The sequence below is a fragment of the Fusarium tjaetaba genome (genome assembly GCF_013396195.1).
Source record: "Fusarium tjaetaba strain NRRL 66243 chromosome Unknown NRRL66243_c0000422, whole genome shotgun sequence".
NCBI classification, from domain to species: Eukaryota; Fungi; Ascomycota; class Sordariomycetes; order Hypocreales; family Nectriaceae; genus Fusarium; species Fusarium tjaetaba.
Window position 1 is genome coordinate 1 of NW_023501618.1, and position 15,227 is coordinate 15,227.

Consider the following 15,227-nt stretch of genomic DNA (forward strand, 5'->3'; position numbering starts at 1 on the left):
ACACACACACACACACACATACCATTATTAAGAACATTCACTTTTCCAGTAACCAAATATGACCCAAACCAAGTTCTCATCGTTGAGCACCAAGCTAGTTCAGGGACGTCTTCTACTTCCTGGAGATGAGGGATTCGAGGAGAGCCTCCAACGATGGAGTCTTACCTGTGTAAAGCCTGCTGTACGTCAAACCGTCGTGGCTCCCCATCTACCAGCTAATCAATTCACAGGCCGCTGTAGCCCAACCCAGGACTGTTGAAGAAGCCAGTGAGGTCGTCAAGTTTGCAACATCCAATGGCATCAAATTCAACGTCAAAGGAGGTGGTCATAGTACCTCGCAAACTTCCTGCGCTCCCTCACCCGAGGGCATGGTCCTGGACCTCTCTCTTATGCGTGATGTCTCGGTAGACACCGAGGCAAACACCGTCTCCTTTGGAGGAGGTTGCTTATGGAAAGACATTGACGAGGCACTCTGGCCTGAAGGTCTAGCCACGGTTGGCGGAACTGTCAGCCATACTGGCGTTGGAGGCCTTATCCTGCATGGCGGCTATGGCATATTGTCTGGTATCCACGGTCTGGCCATCGACGTCTTGCTTTCGTGTCAAGTCGTCCTAGCCGATGGAAGCATCGTAACTGCATCCTCCACCGAAAACGCAGATCTCTTTTGGGCTCTGCGAGGCGCTGGCAGCAGCTTTGGCGTGGTTACCCAATTCACCAGCAAGATATTCCCGCAGGGTGATATCTGGGGCGGCATGGCTTTCCTCCCTCCCACGGCTCTGCCTGCAGTGATCAAGTTTCTCAACCACTGGGGAGAGACAAACGACGGCACGCAAATCTTTCTCACGGGCTACACTTATGCTCCCCCTGGCCCAGACCCCAAAGCGCCCAGGCCCCTCGTTATCCTAGTTCAAATGGCACAGATTGGGCCTAACCCAGAGGACGATGGCCAGAAATATTTCGCTCCTATACTAGAGCTCGAGGCATTGATGAAGCAAGTTGGGCCTATGCCATATCCTATGATCAACCAGGGTGCAGATGAGGTCTTTGCAAAGGGTAGTAGATACCTGTTTGGTGGCGCCAATTTCACTCTTCCCATGGAGCTTTCCACCGCCGAATCAATCCGTGATAAATTCACGGGGTTTGTCGAGGACACGCCGGGTACCGAGGGCTCTGTTGTCATGATAGAGTGCATTCCCCAGAAAGCCATTCGAACGATCCCAGTTGAGTCAACATCCTTCAACTCACGAGGGAACTACTACAATGTTGGCATCAATTACAAGTGGATGGATGAGAGTCTTGATACCAAAATCCGCCAGTTCAATCGTGGATTCCAGAAGTCGATCCGCGAGCTTGGATACGACGACAAGACCTTGTCAGATGGCATTGGCCACTATCTGAACTATGTGAGTACTGAGACTATCTCAGCTGAAGAAGCATTTGGTTCAAACTCGAAGCGGCTGAGGGGGCTGAAGAAGCAGTATGATCCAGACAATGTATTTGACAAGCTGTGGAAACTGGTTGGCGAGGTTGAGGGTAATAACTGGATTGCCTGAGGGGCCAAAGGTGTATTATCTATCATTACATAAAGCCAACCAAGGCATCTTGCCACAGAAGTAGTCCTATTTTTTAGGAATGAATTTAACGGTAGCTTGGAAAATGATGTAGTTTTGTAGAATTGATGGGAGGTGAATCAAATAGAGATATGCCTAAGTTTCCTTGCCTCCCCTTGTATCGATATTAGCAGGCATACCTTAGAGAATAAGAAAATATTAGACTTTATTTGAAGATATTAAGATAAGCTAATTTCAAGATATCATAGACTTCGTAAAGACTTCCTAAGTTTATACCAATCTATTCATCTGCGTCTTTTCATCATTTAGGATTAAGGTCTTAAGGTTTCTTTCCTCCCCTGGACATGATCGTGCACCGTGCGAATTGATCAGCCTAGTTCCATCGCGTCGCGTCTCTCCAAGACACTTCGGCTTAGCATCTTCTCCTCAATCTCTATGCTCGTCTCTCGTAACACTCGACTCTCCTACCTTAGCCTATCATTGAAAGTCGCAATCGCGAAACAAGGCTTTTTCAAGTCTCTCGCTCTGTCCTCTCTTATAAAAGGACATCTTTCCACTGTGTCAAATTATATCAGCACTATGGCATCCGCTTTGAGCATTACCTCTACCAACAAGATCAGCCTTGAAGAGTTCAAGCGAGTTCTCAAGCAATACCCGGCTCTTATCAAAAGAGTGTCAGATGGAAAGGGTGGTAAGTGAGCGGAAAAGATATCAAGGATGCCACTTCATACGAATATCGGCTAATCAATATCAACCAATAGCCAAAGGTGGCCAGAGAACGCTGCAAGAACTGGACAATTATCGATACAACGATGCATTGGATGCCTTCAATTCTAGCGCGGAAAGTCGACCAATGAAGCTAGACGACATCAAGAACCTCGTAGAGTGGAAGTTGTGAGTCCAGGTCTACCCACATGTGCCAGAATCGTACATCGAGATGCCTGAGGTCAAAGCTGAAGCCATTTACTAATACAGATCAGACGCCATGGGAAGTTCAGGCCAACACTCATGAATCTGGTCTCATCTAATGATGCAAACGATGCTCAGGAAATTGTGAAGCAAGCTGTCAACGCTTACGAAAAGGATGCCGACATAGAAGCCGCCTTGGGTGTATTAACAAAGCTTCGAGGTATTGGCCCTGCAACTGCATCCTTGCTTTTGGCTGTTCATGATCCGACACGGGTCATCTTCTTTGCCGACGAGGCTTTCTGGTGGCTATGCTGCAATGGGAAGCAGAGCCCTATCAAGTATAACGCCAAAGAGTACCGTATGCTGTGCTCCAAAGTCGACGATCTACGGAACAGACTCGACGTGCAAGCGAGTGACGTGGAGAAAGTGGCCTATGTCTTGATGAAGCAACCGGCTCAGCCGGATCAATCCCATAATGTGGCACCACCGAAAGAGGCCAGACACATCACAGCGCCCGTGGCAGCGAAGAAGGAAAAGAAGAGAAAGGTTAATTCAAATGCCGAAATAGTAGAGGGTGCAACCCATGAACAACCGCCACTTCGTCGATCCAAACGTGTCAAAATCTAGTGCTTCAGCTTCAGTCGCAAGGGAAAACAAAACGACTCGAGTCACAGCGACAAAACTACAAAATTATTCTGCACGCATTCTTTGCAAAAGTGCAAAGAATGATGCTCAATTCAATACCACCATTTCAACCCGTATGCACGCTAGGTCCATGATACCAAGCTGTAAGACCAAACGGTTATACCTTACACCTAATCGTTTTGATAACACACCGCAACTCACCCTAATAAGCAGTCAAAACGACAGCCTCAGAGGACCGGGTATCCGGCCCGTATAGCGTGTGTATCCGAAGAATACCAAGCTCCCAACCGAAGAAATTCCGCATGACGACAATTCCTCACGATGAAATCAATGACTTAACGCTCAAAGAGGCCGTGGACAGTCACGCGCAGCGTTCAGACACGTTTGCGGACCATGTAAACGTGGTTATAAAACAACCATACTCCGCACTGGCACCCAGAATGTCAGGTTTCCCTTCCTCGGAGAAGATGCTTGAGCTCTCACCTTTGCCGTTCCAGTAGTGTCCCTCGATTGCCAATCTGTGATTCAGCTGGTGCGGGTGGTTTAGGATAGCTCAACGTTATCTTTTATTTCCACTACCTACAATCAACTTCTCAAAAGATCTCACCATGGCTCCAAAAGGTCACCGGCATGGCCCATCAAGTAGCATGTTTGCTCAGATTACTGAGCCCATACCTCTCCCTAATCGCTTTGCCCGAATCAAGAGAGATTTGGTCGAGGGTAAAGAATCTCAGATCAGGAGTTCCTGGATCAGACTGCTTGTCAAGTTGAACACTGAAATCGACATCATCGCCAAAGCCGGTTCGGATATCTACCCATCTATTGATTTTAACGATCTCAAAGACTCTTCAGTGGCAAATGACTTTTCTTCAAGACTCAAGGGGCGAGGTGTCGCTGTTATTCGGAACGTAGTTCCTCATGATCTGGCTGCGGAATGGAAGGCAGATACCGACGCTCACTTAGGAGACCTTCAGGCGCAACGATTGCCTACCCACGATCCGCATCTTTACGGGGTTTACTGGTCTCCTGGGCAGATCAAATCTCGAGCCCATCCGAACGTTCTCTATTCTCAACGTTTCCTAATGAATTTATGGCACTCGTCTGAGCCGGAAGCGCTTGTGAGCCCCAATTTCCCCATCAGCTATGCCGACCGCATGAGGGTCAGGAGACCTGAGGATGAGACATGTTCCCTCAGTGTATATGTTGACGGAGGAAGCGTGGAGCGTTGGGAGCCGGATGGCTATGGTTCAGCAGCGACCTATCAACCCATTTGGGATGGTCGTTGGGAGGATTGGGATCCATGGGAAAGCAGCACTCGACTGAAAGTGACAAGCGATTTATACAATGGTGACGGCTCTTGCAGCGTCTTTCGCATGTTTCAGGGCTGGGTAGCTTTGAGTGAAGTTCCTTTTGGCCATGGCACCCTTCTCTTGTGTCCCATGATTCGACTCACAACTGCATATCTTCTTCTGCGGCCCTTTTTTGTGCCTAAAGAATCCTCACCGGCAAGCCCAGACTTTCTTACGCCAGGGAACTGGATCCTTGAAGAGCCGCCGTCCTCTGTGATTCAAGGTGCGTTGCCGTCTTACCCACAGGAGCTCAATGATGCATTACATCCTCATCTACAGCTTCATCGGAGCATGATCCCCATACCAAAACTTGACCCTGGTGATTACCTTGTCTGGCACTGCGATACCGTCTACGCCCTTGATCGTCTCCGTCGCCCAGACATCCCTCCTACAACAATCATTTATCTTCCAGCCTGTCCATTAACTCAGACAAATGCCCTATATCTTGCTCATCAACGCAAGGGTTTTCTGCATGGGGAGGCTGGCCCCGACTTTACCGGAGCCCCTACGGGCGATGTCAATGTCGGAGGAGAGGAGGTCATTAGAGAGGTTGGTGAGGCAGGCGGTTTAGATGGCATGCGTGCAATGGGGTTATTGCCCTGGGATGAGGATGAAGCTCAAGATGACCTTGAGTACGCAGTATTGGAAATGGCAAATGGTGTATTATTTCCAGAAAAGTATGATGGGGCCTACTGATATAGTTGTCCGAATAAGGAAGAACAGTGCGAATTTGTAAGTTATTTGGTCGGACACATCGCATGGAATCGAGAACGGCATGGTGTTTGAATAGTGATATAGCAATTTGCATGCGAGACCTTGGTGATAACCCCTACACCTAGGCATCCATCATCCAGCATCCAACATCACGATTCTATACATAAAGAAATTCCTAATACAATCTCAAATGGTCGATCGTCCTGTCCGCGTCCGATCGCCAGCTTTGCGCCGGTGCTTAGCCCAGTAACCGTTATAACGCTATTTTACATCTTGCACTTCATTTGCCTCCAGGTCTGTTGCTGTTGTATATGCCCTGACAGGCTCAGACCGAGTCTCTTCTCTTCCGCCCAGGCAGGTCAACAATAGATCAGGTGCCGATATCCCTGGGTGGGCGGTCTCTTTTTCCTTTGGAGCGACATGAAACATACGCGCCTTAGATGCCCTTTCTGGATTCGCCAGTTTGTTGGGTAGCAGCGTACTTGTCGCTAAGCTCATCGTAGCTCTTGTGGAGCTGCTCGCTCTGCTTCTTCAGGGTCTTGAGGTCCTGATCTTTCTGCTCAAGCTCCTTTCGGAGACGGGCAAGCTCGCCGGGCTTGCCGGCAACGGCAAGCTTCTCAGCCTCCTTGGTATTGCTCTTAGTACCCTCGTAAGCGCGGACCTTGTCCTCCAGACGCATCACCTCGAGGATCATAACGTAGGTGCGGTTAAGGATGAGCGAAAGGAAGAGGGTGAAGCCGCAGAGGTACATGTTGCGCTGGGAGTAGAACTTGCGGGCTTGGACTTCGAGGCGCTCGTGGCCCATGACGGCGGCACTGCAATCGGTTAGTGACGTGCCCAATTGCTATGTCATGATTGCTTGGGGTAACATACCCTCCTCCCTGCTTGGACTGTTCGGAGGCGGCGGCGAGCTCGAGCTGGACGCGGTAGACACGGTTGACACTATCGATAAAGAGAATTAGGATAAAGACAAAGGTGATCTTCATCCAGTATTGAATCTTTGCGACAACCGGATTCTCGGAGATGAAGCTGTATGTCTTGTTAGCCGCTGGTAAAGACGCCTAAACCTCGTGTTTGACGCACGTGAAGATCTTGCGCTTAACGTTAAATGGCATGGGAACGATCAGGAGCATGAAAAGCGCCATCTCGAAGACGAGAAGCATGAAGACCTAATTGAATCAGTTAGAAACTCCATTGGCTACCTAGGTGATTGAATCTCTTGGCAAAGGTACAAGCAACGTACGAGAGTATAGTAGAGCGTCATTGTGACGGCGGTGACGAGGGGTGAACAAAAAGTGAGATATAGGAAGATTGAGAAGCTCAAAAGAGAGTGTGAAGAGAGATTCAGTCGTGGAGCGTTGTTGTGTTATGAGAAAGGGAGGAAAAGATTCGGTTGCGATGGTCTTCGTATTTGTATGTAAAGTGAAAAGAGAAACAATGACAAAGGTGGTCAGTTTGGACCTGAACCTGGCAGAGCTGGGAAAGCTGTCGTGCACCTGTTGTTCCTTCCCGCTTTTGAATCGACAACGTCATCGCTTGTGGCTGGAGCCTACTGGACGCTAATGGTGGGATGTGGGGCATCGTCACCGAAGCTGAAGGATTTAGTGGCCTAAGTGGCCCCCCAGGGAGCAAGAAAGCATTATGGATGCCTTGAGAGAGGGGTCAAAATAAACTTAGCAAAGAGTCCCATAAGTTTAGGCTAGGCTTGCCTAAGTATTTTCATCGCTTAGGGTCAAGGTCCTCAGTTTTCTTTTCTCCCCTTCGTGGCTTACATCTGCACACACAAAAAGGGCACTAGTGCAGATCTATTTAATGAATTATGAAGACATAACTATTGATAGAGGTGGATGTTCTTTCATAAAGATGATATCAAAGCATTCTGTCTTGAATAGTCGAAACATTGTACGTAAGGTACCGAGTCAATTAGGAGCATCCATTCGGTATACCTTTTACACCCATAACGTGAAACACCAAAGCCGATTGCGTCCTTGAGACTCATATATTCTGTAATACTACTCTACTGCAACAACTGTCTTCCAACTAATACCAAGCCTTTCAACCAAACCCAGAAATTTCCATCCTAGTTTGTGCAAGACTGTATATTTGTGATGTCCCCATTATCTTACAATGAAGCCAAACCACCTAGGAAGCCCTCTCTATATTATTGACTCCCGCCTAACCAGTCTCCGTCATCTCTTAATTTGGCTGTTGGGCGCCGGTTTCTAACACCTCGATCCACGCGCGACCGTACAACCACGTCTTGGTCCTCGTCGTCGTCGTCATCATTGTCCTCCTCTAGTTGGCTCTGGAGCAGCCTGGATTCTTCAGTGCGTTCCTCTGAAAAAGTGATATATTCCATGCTGTCGTTGATTTCCATTGGCTGTGGCCGTTGCAGTGCAGTAGGCACGATGGTATCTGCAGCCACGATCTGGCGTTCTTCTGGGTCCTCTCGATCTTGCGATTCCGAAGCTGAAGGGTGCTCCATCATCGGAGCTGAAGTCAGCTTTCGTGGATACTTCCTCGGCCGACCACTTCCTGGTCTGGCGCCTCCTCTTTTGCCGCGTGTTTTTAGGTCTCCTCGTGGTTTGCCATTATGGCTCGACGCTCCTCCCTTGCCATCTTGTCGCGCTCGTTTTCGTAGTCTTGCTGCTGAATTTCCAAAATCCGAATCTCCATCTGAAGGTGTTTCCATGATAGAGGCATCGGTGCCAGTCGGGTGATACTCTTCTTCTTCTGAGTCTTCCTCGAATGGGCCCTTCTTACGCTTACGTAAAGGCTTTGGAGCGAAACCAAGCGTATCCACCAGCATATCGTCTTCATCGAGAACTGCTTGAGCACGTTTCTTTCCCTTTCCGGGCTTCTTCTTATCCGTCTTTGGATTCTTCCTTGCGACCCCTTCTCCGTTGGGCCGCCGCGATCGTTTTTTACCCTGGTCAGACTTCCCTCCCACCTTATGGTCGAGTAGCTTCTTTGTCAGGTTGGGGAAGTTTTCGCCATAATTGAAGAACAATTCCTCTCCGGCTTTGATATCACGCATGGCTGTAAACTTGATGCGGTATTCGCCATTGACGTAGAGGATTCGTGGGGTGATATTGCATCCGCGCTTATCGCTCTCTGATGCGTGGTTGATGTAGCGACTCAAATTACCATAGGTCGCAGCGTCGACCCAAATACCTTCGTTGTCTAACAGAGTAAAGACGTACGAAATGTTTGATTCTTCGTCGAACACGTCGCCACGTCTGGCTTCTCGTCGCACTCCTTCGTCGTGTGTGATCAGTTCACCTACATATTCGATGATGAAATCGTCCTGTGAAATATCTTCGATAGTGAATAACCCATACCCGACTCCCTCAAGTTGACTCTCCCCCAGAGCGAGGCTCTTCGCCTGGCCCCGCTGCAGCGAGCAGTTTTGACAGCCGGTAGAATGAAGAACTTCATCATCAGCGTTCTCAGGATCGGCTCTCTCAACCACCCCACATCGACCACAAACATCTGGATCGCATTCGCGGTTCAGCTGCACACAAATACATGGCCTTTCCTTTCCTTTTGAGAGGCAGGTTTTGCCTTGTGAGTGGCAGGCACAGCCTGTGAATTTGTAGGCGCAGTTTTCCACGGTACAGCCGCAGAATTTCTCGCATAGGACACCATGCTGAACGCAAATACAGCTTTCGGAGGTACAAGGCCCTTCATGATTACAAGGTTCGGAGAGTTCGCGTTTTTGATGTTCGTGGGTTTTAGTGTGAGATTCCCAGTCGCCGATGAGCGTCTTTTTGAAACGATCATACCAGCTGACGGTCCGAATTTGAGCTCTGTTAGCTGGCTCTACTGGAGACATGGACACATTCAGCTTTTGAAATTCATTAAATACGTCGCTGCAATCCCGGTCAAGGAGCTGGGCAACCAAGCAGAAGGGATCTTTCGTAACCTTGCTGCGGTCGGCGGTCGCAACCGTAGATCGTAGGATAAAATGATCCTCTTCATCCCAGGGCCTCTGCGTTGAGGCAGCAACAGGCCGAGGCGAGCTTCGATAGCAGTTACGTTTGCAGAGCGGGGACAAGGGGCCATTGCCATTAACCGCATCACCTGCACTGTAGGGGAGGCGACGTCGCCGCTTAAGAGTATCCGAAAGACGGGGAAGAATCGAAAGGGTGCGCTTGCAATTCTGGGCATCGTATTCGCCGTGCTCACATGAATGACTGAAGCAGATAAGGCAACCAAGAATTGAATAAGTTCCCAGCCAATACTCGACAGCATCATGCTCGTTTTCGTGCTGTGTGCTGGAGCCATCCTTGGCTGTGGGCTTGGTTTCCATGATGCTGTCGACCGACTCATCCAAAAGCAAGACATCGCGGAGCTCAATCTGCTTGGTCGGGGGCTGGCCCTGATGAAAGACACGGCGGAATGCTTCCGTGAACATGTGGGCGGCTTTGTTTGCCTCGGGTGGTGTGGTGGACTCGGCAGGGCGATGTGAGTTGAGAATGTCTGATTTTTGTCGGGGCGTGATCGCGTCGTCAGGTTCTCGACTTGCCATGAAGCGAATGAGAGCTGATCTGCTACAGCCAGGTATTGAGAGCTTGTCGAGCCAAGTGCCTAGATATAACAAGACAGTCGATGCAAATTCGGACCGCACTGCTATGCGCACTTTCTCCTCGCGACTCATGGGCTTAAAACCAGATTTGCGATCAATATCCTCCAATTCTTGCAACCAAACATTGTATTTGTACTCCTCTGAGGTCTCAAGATCCCTCAAGTGGGGTACAAAGGTTAGCATTGTGTTGGGTGTAAGAATATTCTTTTTGATTTCCACGTGATGAAAGCGGTATCTTGGGACACGCTCTTCATCTGTCTGGATGCGTACGATGCTGTAGTGATCCTCACGTTTGTTGTTCTTAAGCTTCGTGTGTTCCTGTTTAGAACATTAGCAGAATTCTCCCGGACTCGTTTGGGACCCAAAGTACTTTGGATTTGATTCTCATCGTTTCTCCCTTCTTGGACGCGACAGGCTTATTAATAAGTCCGGCGAAGAGGTTTTTGCCTGTCATGACACGACGTTCATTAGGCTTGGTAGACTCAATGATATAAGAGGTCATGCGACTGTGTCCATCCTTGATATCTTGGCGAAACTGTGTGAGCTTCTCGACAACAGCAGCGACATCCCATTCCTGCTTTTTAGGCGTTTGATATTTAGGAGATGCCGGTTTGCTCTGTTGCGCTGATTTTGAACCGTCTTTTTCAGGCGTGGGCGTCACCTGACGGGATGCCAAGTTGGAGGCTGTAACACTAGACAGCTTTGCCATGCTTTGGGCGTCATCAGAATTAGCCGTTATCGTGGTCACCTTCTGGCTCAGTTTGAGTACTGAAGATGCTGGGCGTGGCGGTTCAGCAGAAGCGGAGGGCTGTTTATCCTGGCTGGCGGCGATAGAGCTCGTAGATCTATTCAACCTGGGCGGGCTGACGGGGGCGTTTGTTGATGATGGGCGCTCACTTGAGATAGAAAAATTGGGTGTGAAGCGCGCTGTGGTAGTGTTGTTGCGATTCACTGGTCCCAGAGAATGTGGTTCGTAGTCTGAATCACTGTCTCCTGTCAAGTCGATGGTGTCAGGTTTTCCTGCAACGATGGCGACGAGATGATGAGAGGCCATGGTTGCGGCTGGTGACTTTGCCTCAAACTCTAAGGCAAGGTACATCCGCCTGTATTGGTAAGGAAGGCGAACTGCCAAAGGTTTTTACCAGAATTGCCCCTCTCTATAGGTAGCCAGCGACTGCTACCATCCTGCACAAGAGGAGTCGCTGATGGACACCAAAAAAAGGGGGAAGAGAAAGGAAGATAGGTAAGGGCTGCAATTCGTGCTGATGTTGCTGTGGAGAGCACCTTTGTAGATAGTAAATGAGAGGTGAGAAGGAGACACGGGTTTGTCGACCCAGTCAGAGACGCGTGTGGACAGATTAAAGGTGCAAATTCGGCAGAAAATAGGAGCGAATGGCGCAGAATAGGCCGAAGAAACCAAAGAAACTGAATACCAGAGAGTAAGATAACGGTATCATGTACGACGGATTTGTACAAAAGATACGAGTGCCATCGATTGTCGGTTTGTTGTCTCTCGAAACTCAAACCAAGACAGAGATGAATAATTAGTTGAATGGGTGAATGAGTGTCAATTGCACGCGTTGAGGAGTCTACAGGGGATATTGACAGGGGGTCGCGTTCATTAATCCGGCTTAGCGTGGCTGGACTGGTCATTACCTCCACTCTAGGTAGGCTTAAAGGTAAGGTGGAGGGCGAATTAACATCATGCATGCATATCTGTTCCCTCTATAAAAGCGTCATGGCACTGTTTTGTGGTGATTATAGATTCCATCCTGCTCACATATGAGTTTGATAAGTATCCCTCTAATATAGTCGCTGATAATGCATCGAGGCTACTCAAGCATCCATGGTCCATGATAAATGCTAGATATACTGTGCTCTAGCCATAGCTATCGTGGAACATCCAAGCTGAAAAGGGTCATAGATAACATCATACAAAATCAAACTGTCTGTATACATAAGTAATTTGATCTTACAGGCATATTTTTTAGTTTTCTCCTTTCCAAAGAATTTTGATATATCTTGGAAGTGACAGGCTGCCTCACGTGAGGATCACTATAGTCAGGTTTGTGATTTATCGGAATGGCCGGATGCTTTTCAACTGCGATCGAACTGGTCACTAGTTAAAAAAACGAGCAAAAGTCGGCTTAATTAAGATAGAAATTATTGTCTTCCATTGCTCCGGTAGTTTAACAACATATATGCCGGGACTTTTTGAACTTTTGATAACCAAGGACATCCAATCTCTTTGTGTCCTATTCACTCTAATACAAATATCGGACTTGGAATCATTTACACTGCGCAGCCTAGCAGCCTCGTCAGCTCAGTCCATACTGCTTCGAGAAATTGCTGTCAACTTCGGAAAGACCCTGTTTCACAAAACGACTGACATCAACAATATCGGAACTAACCCAACCACAACATGTGAAAAAGGCCCTCGCGGTGATTCGATTTCTAGGCTGCCTCAATTATCCCTTGTCTCCTTTATCTTTCGGGCTGGAGACTGCCGGAGGATCGCTCAGTTTTAGAGCCCGTTCACCCACCCACTGACCTCCCAAAGACCCCAAACTTGTGCCTCGATATCGTCATATTTCATCTTAGACACTCACTAGCGTTGCGCTGGATTCGACCGAAGCTTGGTGGTTGTGAACCGCATCCGGGATGGGCAGTCCAGTTCTTGGGGGGCCTGGGGGGTCTCTCTCTCCGGATGCACAGGTGAGGATCCTTGGCGGAGGCCGGTAGAATGCAAGACGTAGACCTGAGACAGGCTTGACGTAAGTAGCAGTACCTCGAGTAATGCTGCGATCACCAGGGGCTGCGGTGTATACATACACTAAATGCTAGCGCCCGTCTGTATCGAAGACCTCACTCAGTCGTTCTTGTCCAAGTGGAGTCTTGATGACGTCGCTCTCAGCTCCCGCATCGAAAAAGGTGACGATCTTGGTTCTCCGCAGCAACAAACACCACCAGAGCCCAAGCCCTGTTTCTGGCCTCCATCATATAACGTTCCCAGCAGCCCGGCCACGATCTTCTCCTTCGTGTTTTCTCCGACATCTTATCCTTGCTTGATTCTCAGCTCTGCAGCTGTGATCTCCGTCTCCGTCTGCTACCCACGTTAATCCCCACCTGATATTATTTATTCCCTGCCTGTCCTTGCTGGACCCTTTTCTTGTCATCCATACTCAACTCCACCGCTCGTCGTCGCATTCATAAACAACAGCATTCATCATGCATCGCACCTATTCCATGCGCCAGACTCGGGCGCCTACTGCCTCTCAGCTCCAGGTGCGTTTAATTCAAGCTTATGACGCCACAACTCAGTGCGACAGCAAAACTGACCTTGAGCAGAACCCCCCGCCACCTCCGTCGTCGACAAAATCCGGCCGCCTCTTCAAGAGCAGCTTCGGTAAGCTAGCATCACGCCACTTCAACTGTCAATTCCAACAGAGCTAACAATATCTTCCGTGCAGGACATGCCCTTCGTCGCAATGCTGGCGGTGCCTTTGGCCCGGACTTGGCCAAGAAACTGTCCCAGCTGGTCAAGATGGAGAAAAATGTGATGCGAAGCTTAGAGACCGTTGCCCGCGAGCGAATGGAAGTTGCTGTATGTTCCAAATACCCCAATCTCATGAGCCATTCAAACTAACTTGGCAGCAACAACTATCCATTTGGGGAGAGGCTGGTGATGAAGATGTTTCCGACGTTACCGACAAGCTCGGTGTCCTTCTTTACGAGATCGGCGAGCTTGAGGACCAATATGTCGACCGTTACGACCAGTACAGGGTCACTATGAAGAGTATCCGCAACATTGAAGCTTCAGTTCAGCCAAGCCGTGACCGTAAGTACCACTCACCACCTAGACAACGTATTGTCTACTAACCCCACCTTAGGTAAACAGAAGATCACTGATCAGATCGCCCAACTCAAGTACAAGGAGCCCAACTCTCCCAAGATTGTCGTCCTCGAACAGGAACTTGTCCGAGCGGAGGCCGAGTCTCTTGTTGCTGAGGCTCAGCTTTCCAACATCACTCGAGAGAAGGTGAAGGCAGCCTATACCTACCAATTCGATGCTCTCCGTGAGCATTGTGAGAAGGTTGCCATTATTGCAGGCTATGGAAAGCACCTCCTCGAGCTTATCGATGACACCCCGGTCACTCCCGGCGAGACCCGTCAGGCCTACGATGGTTATGAAGCTAGTAAGGCCATTATTCAAGACTGCGAAGACGCCCTGACGAACTGGGTTACTTCCAACGCTGTCGTTTCTTCCAAACTCTCTACCCGTGCCCGCACTCTGTCTCAGCGACGTCGTAACAACATCCGCAACCGAGGTGAGGGCCACGACCTCTCCGGTCAAGATGTGCCCTTGAACGACGGTAGTTCCTGGACTGCTCGGGATCGTGATCTCGACAGCGATGAGGAAGAGGAAGAGGAGGATGCCCGAGGCTCCATTCTGGACAGCGATGGCGGCCTGAACGGCGAGTCTCGTGGGCGCACACAGGAAGCTGTTGCCGCATAGAACGTGCTCATGATCGAAGTGGCAAAGTACTGAAATCAGGCTATGTGAAGGAGGACGAGCGTGTGTCTCGCTTTCCTCGCGTTCGGTAGTAATGATGGGAACGCAATCTTGGTTGTACAAGGCGTTCTGGGTAGCTTTAGGCTGGGCGGGTTGCAAAAGGCTGAATGGGTACGATAACTTTCTTTTGCGGTAGCCTTGTTGTACTATTAATTCATTAATGTTATCTCTGTATCCGCTCCCCACAGAATCACCAGAGCTTGACATAACGTCGGATACAGGGAAACCGGCCACCCCCAGAAACCGGCCACCCGCTTTTCAACCCAACCACCCAATTTATAATATCTTAATTAATTCATAACTCCATCAATTTTAATTATACAGACTTATAAATAGTATTAATTAATTTAGAATAATAAAATTTACTAAAAAAGACATATATACCACTCTTTAGATAGTTTTAAAAGGGGTTTCTATAAATAAAGCTATAGTAGCTTATAGTATAAACCGTTTAATACTCTAAGCCTATATTAAAGGGGCCACAACACTAAAAGAAGCTTATAAACTTAAATAAAAGCTCTTAGCTATTTAGGAAAGAAGTCTAAGAAATTAAATCATAGTCTAAGCTAACCTAGGATATCCTATATCATACTAACAGATCTAACACTTTATAAGCCAGATTACAATATATAATAGCTTCCCAGAAGGCATTAGAAAACACTAATTAGAGGCTTTTCTAAATAGGAATAAAAAAGTAAAGACTTTACCTAGCAAGCATATAGATTCCAAGAGGTTTAATAGAGCTTCTACTAAACTTATTAAGGCCTTCTTTATATTATTATTAATACCTACAATTTAAATAATTAAGCAGAAAAATAGATATAACATCAATAAAGTTAAAATAATAGAAAGGATAGGACTAAACGGTCTATTCCTTA

The 15,227-nt window shown here is 48.3% G+C and overlaps 6 protein-coding genes across 6 annotated transcripts; 4 read left to right on the forward strand and 2 right to left on the reverse strand.

Annotated features, from left to right (window-relative positions):
• Nucleotides 1–58: 58 nt before the first annotated feature.
• On the forward strand, nt 59–1,553 carry FTJAE_13466 (6-hydroxy-D-nicotine oxidase; the record flags this gene model as incomplete). Its single annotated transcript, XM_037346612.1, has 2 exons — nt 59–181; nt 231–1,553. 2 exons carry the CDS (start codon nt 59–61, stop codon nt 1,551–1,553), a joined length of 1,446 nt encoding a protein of 481 aa, XP_037199502.1.
• Nucleotides 1,554–2,150: 597 nt separating this feature from the next.
• Nucleotides 2,151–3,107, forward strand: FTJAE_13467 (uncharacterized protein; the record flags this gene model as incomplete). The annotated part of the gene is made up of 3 exons (XM_037346613.1): nt 2,151–2,262; nt 2,333–2,465; nt 2,552–3,107. The coding sequence occupies 3 exons, from the start codon at nt 2,151–2,153 to the stop codon at nt 3,105–3,107; spliced, it is 801 nt and encodes a 266-aa protein (XP_037199503.1).
• Nucleotides 3,108–3,733: 626 nt separating this feature from the next.
• On the forward strand, nt 3,734–5,170 carry FTJAE_13468 (DUF1479 domain protein; the record flags this gene model as incomplete). The annotated part of the gene is made up of 1 exon (XM_037346614.1): nt 3,734–5,170. The coding sequence occupies one exon, from the start codon at nt 3,734–3,736 to the stop codon at nt 5,168–5,170; it is 1,437 nt and encodes a 478-aa protein (XP_037199504.1).
• Nucleotides 5,171–5,624: 454 nt separating this feature from the next.
• Nucleotides 5,625–6,452, reverse strand: FTJAE_13469 (endoplasmic reticulum transmembrane; the record flags this gene model as incomplete). Its single annotated transcript, XM_037346615.1, has 4 exons — nt 5,625–6,003; nt 6,062–6,217; nt 6,272–6,357; nt 6,432–6,452. The coding sequence occupies 4 exons, from the start codon at nt 6,450–6,452 to the stop codon at nt 5,625–5,627; spliced, it is 642 nt and encodes a 213-aa protein (XP_037199505.1).
• Nucleotides 6,453–7,349: 897 nt separating this feature from the next.
• On the reverse strand, nt 7,350–10,830 carry FTJAE_13470 (polycomb group MEDEA; the record flags this gene model as incomplete). Its single annotated transcript, XM_037346617.1, has 2 exons — nt 7,350–10,094; nt 10,147–10,830. The coding sequence occupies 2 exons, from the start codon at nt 10,828–10,830 to the stop codon at nt 7,350–7,352; spliced, it is 3,429 nt and encodes a 1,142-aa protein (XP_037199506.1).
• A 2,174-nt stretch (nt 10,831–13,004) lies between these two features.
• On the forward strand, nt 13,005–14,292 carry FTJAE_13471 (sphingolipid long chain base-responsive PIL1; the record flags this gene model as incomplete). The annotated part of the gene is made up of 5 exons (XM_037346618.1): nt 13,005–13,061; nt 13,125–13,182; nt 13,247–13,380; nt 13,431–13,614; nt 13,667–14,292. The coding sequence occupies 5 exons, from the start codon at nt 13,005–13,007 to the stop codon at nt 14,290–14,292; spliced, it is 1,059 nt and encodes a 352-aa protein (XP_037199507.1).
• Between the last annotated feature and the right edge of the window lie 935 nt (nt 14,293–15,227).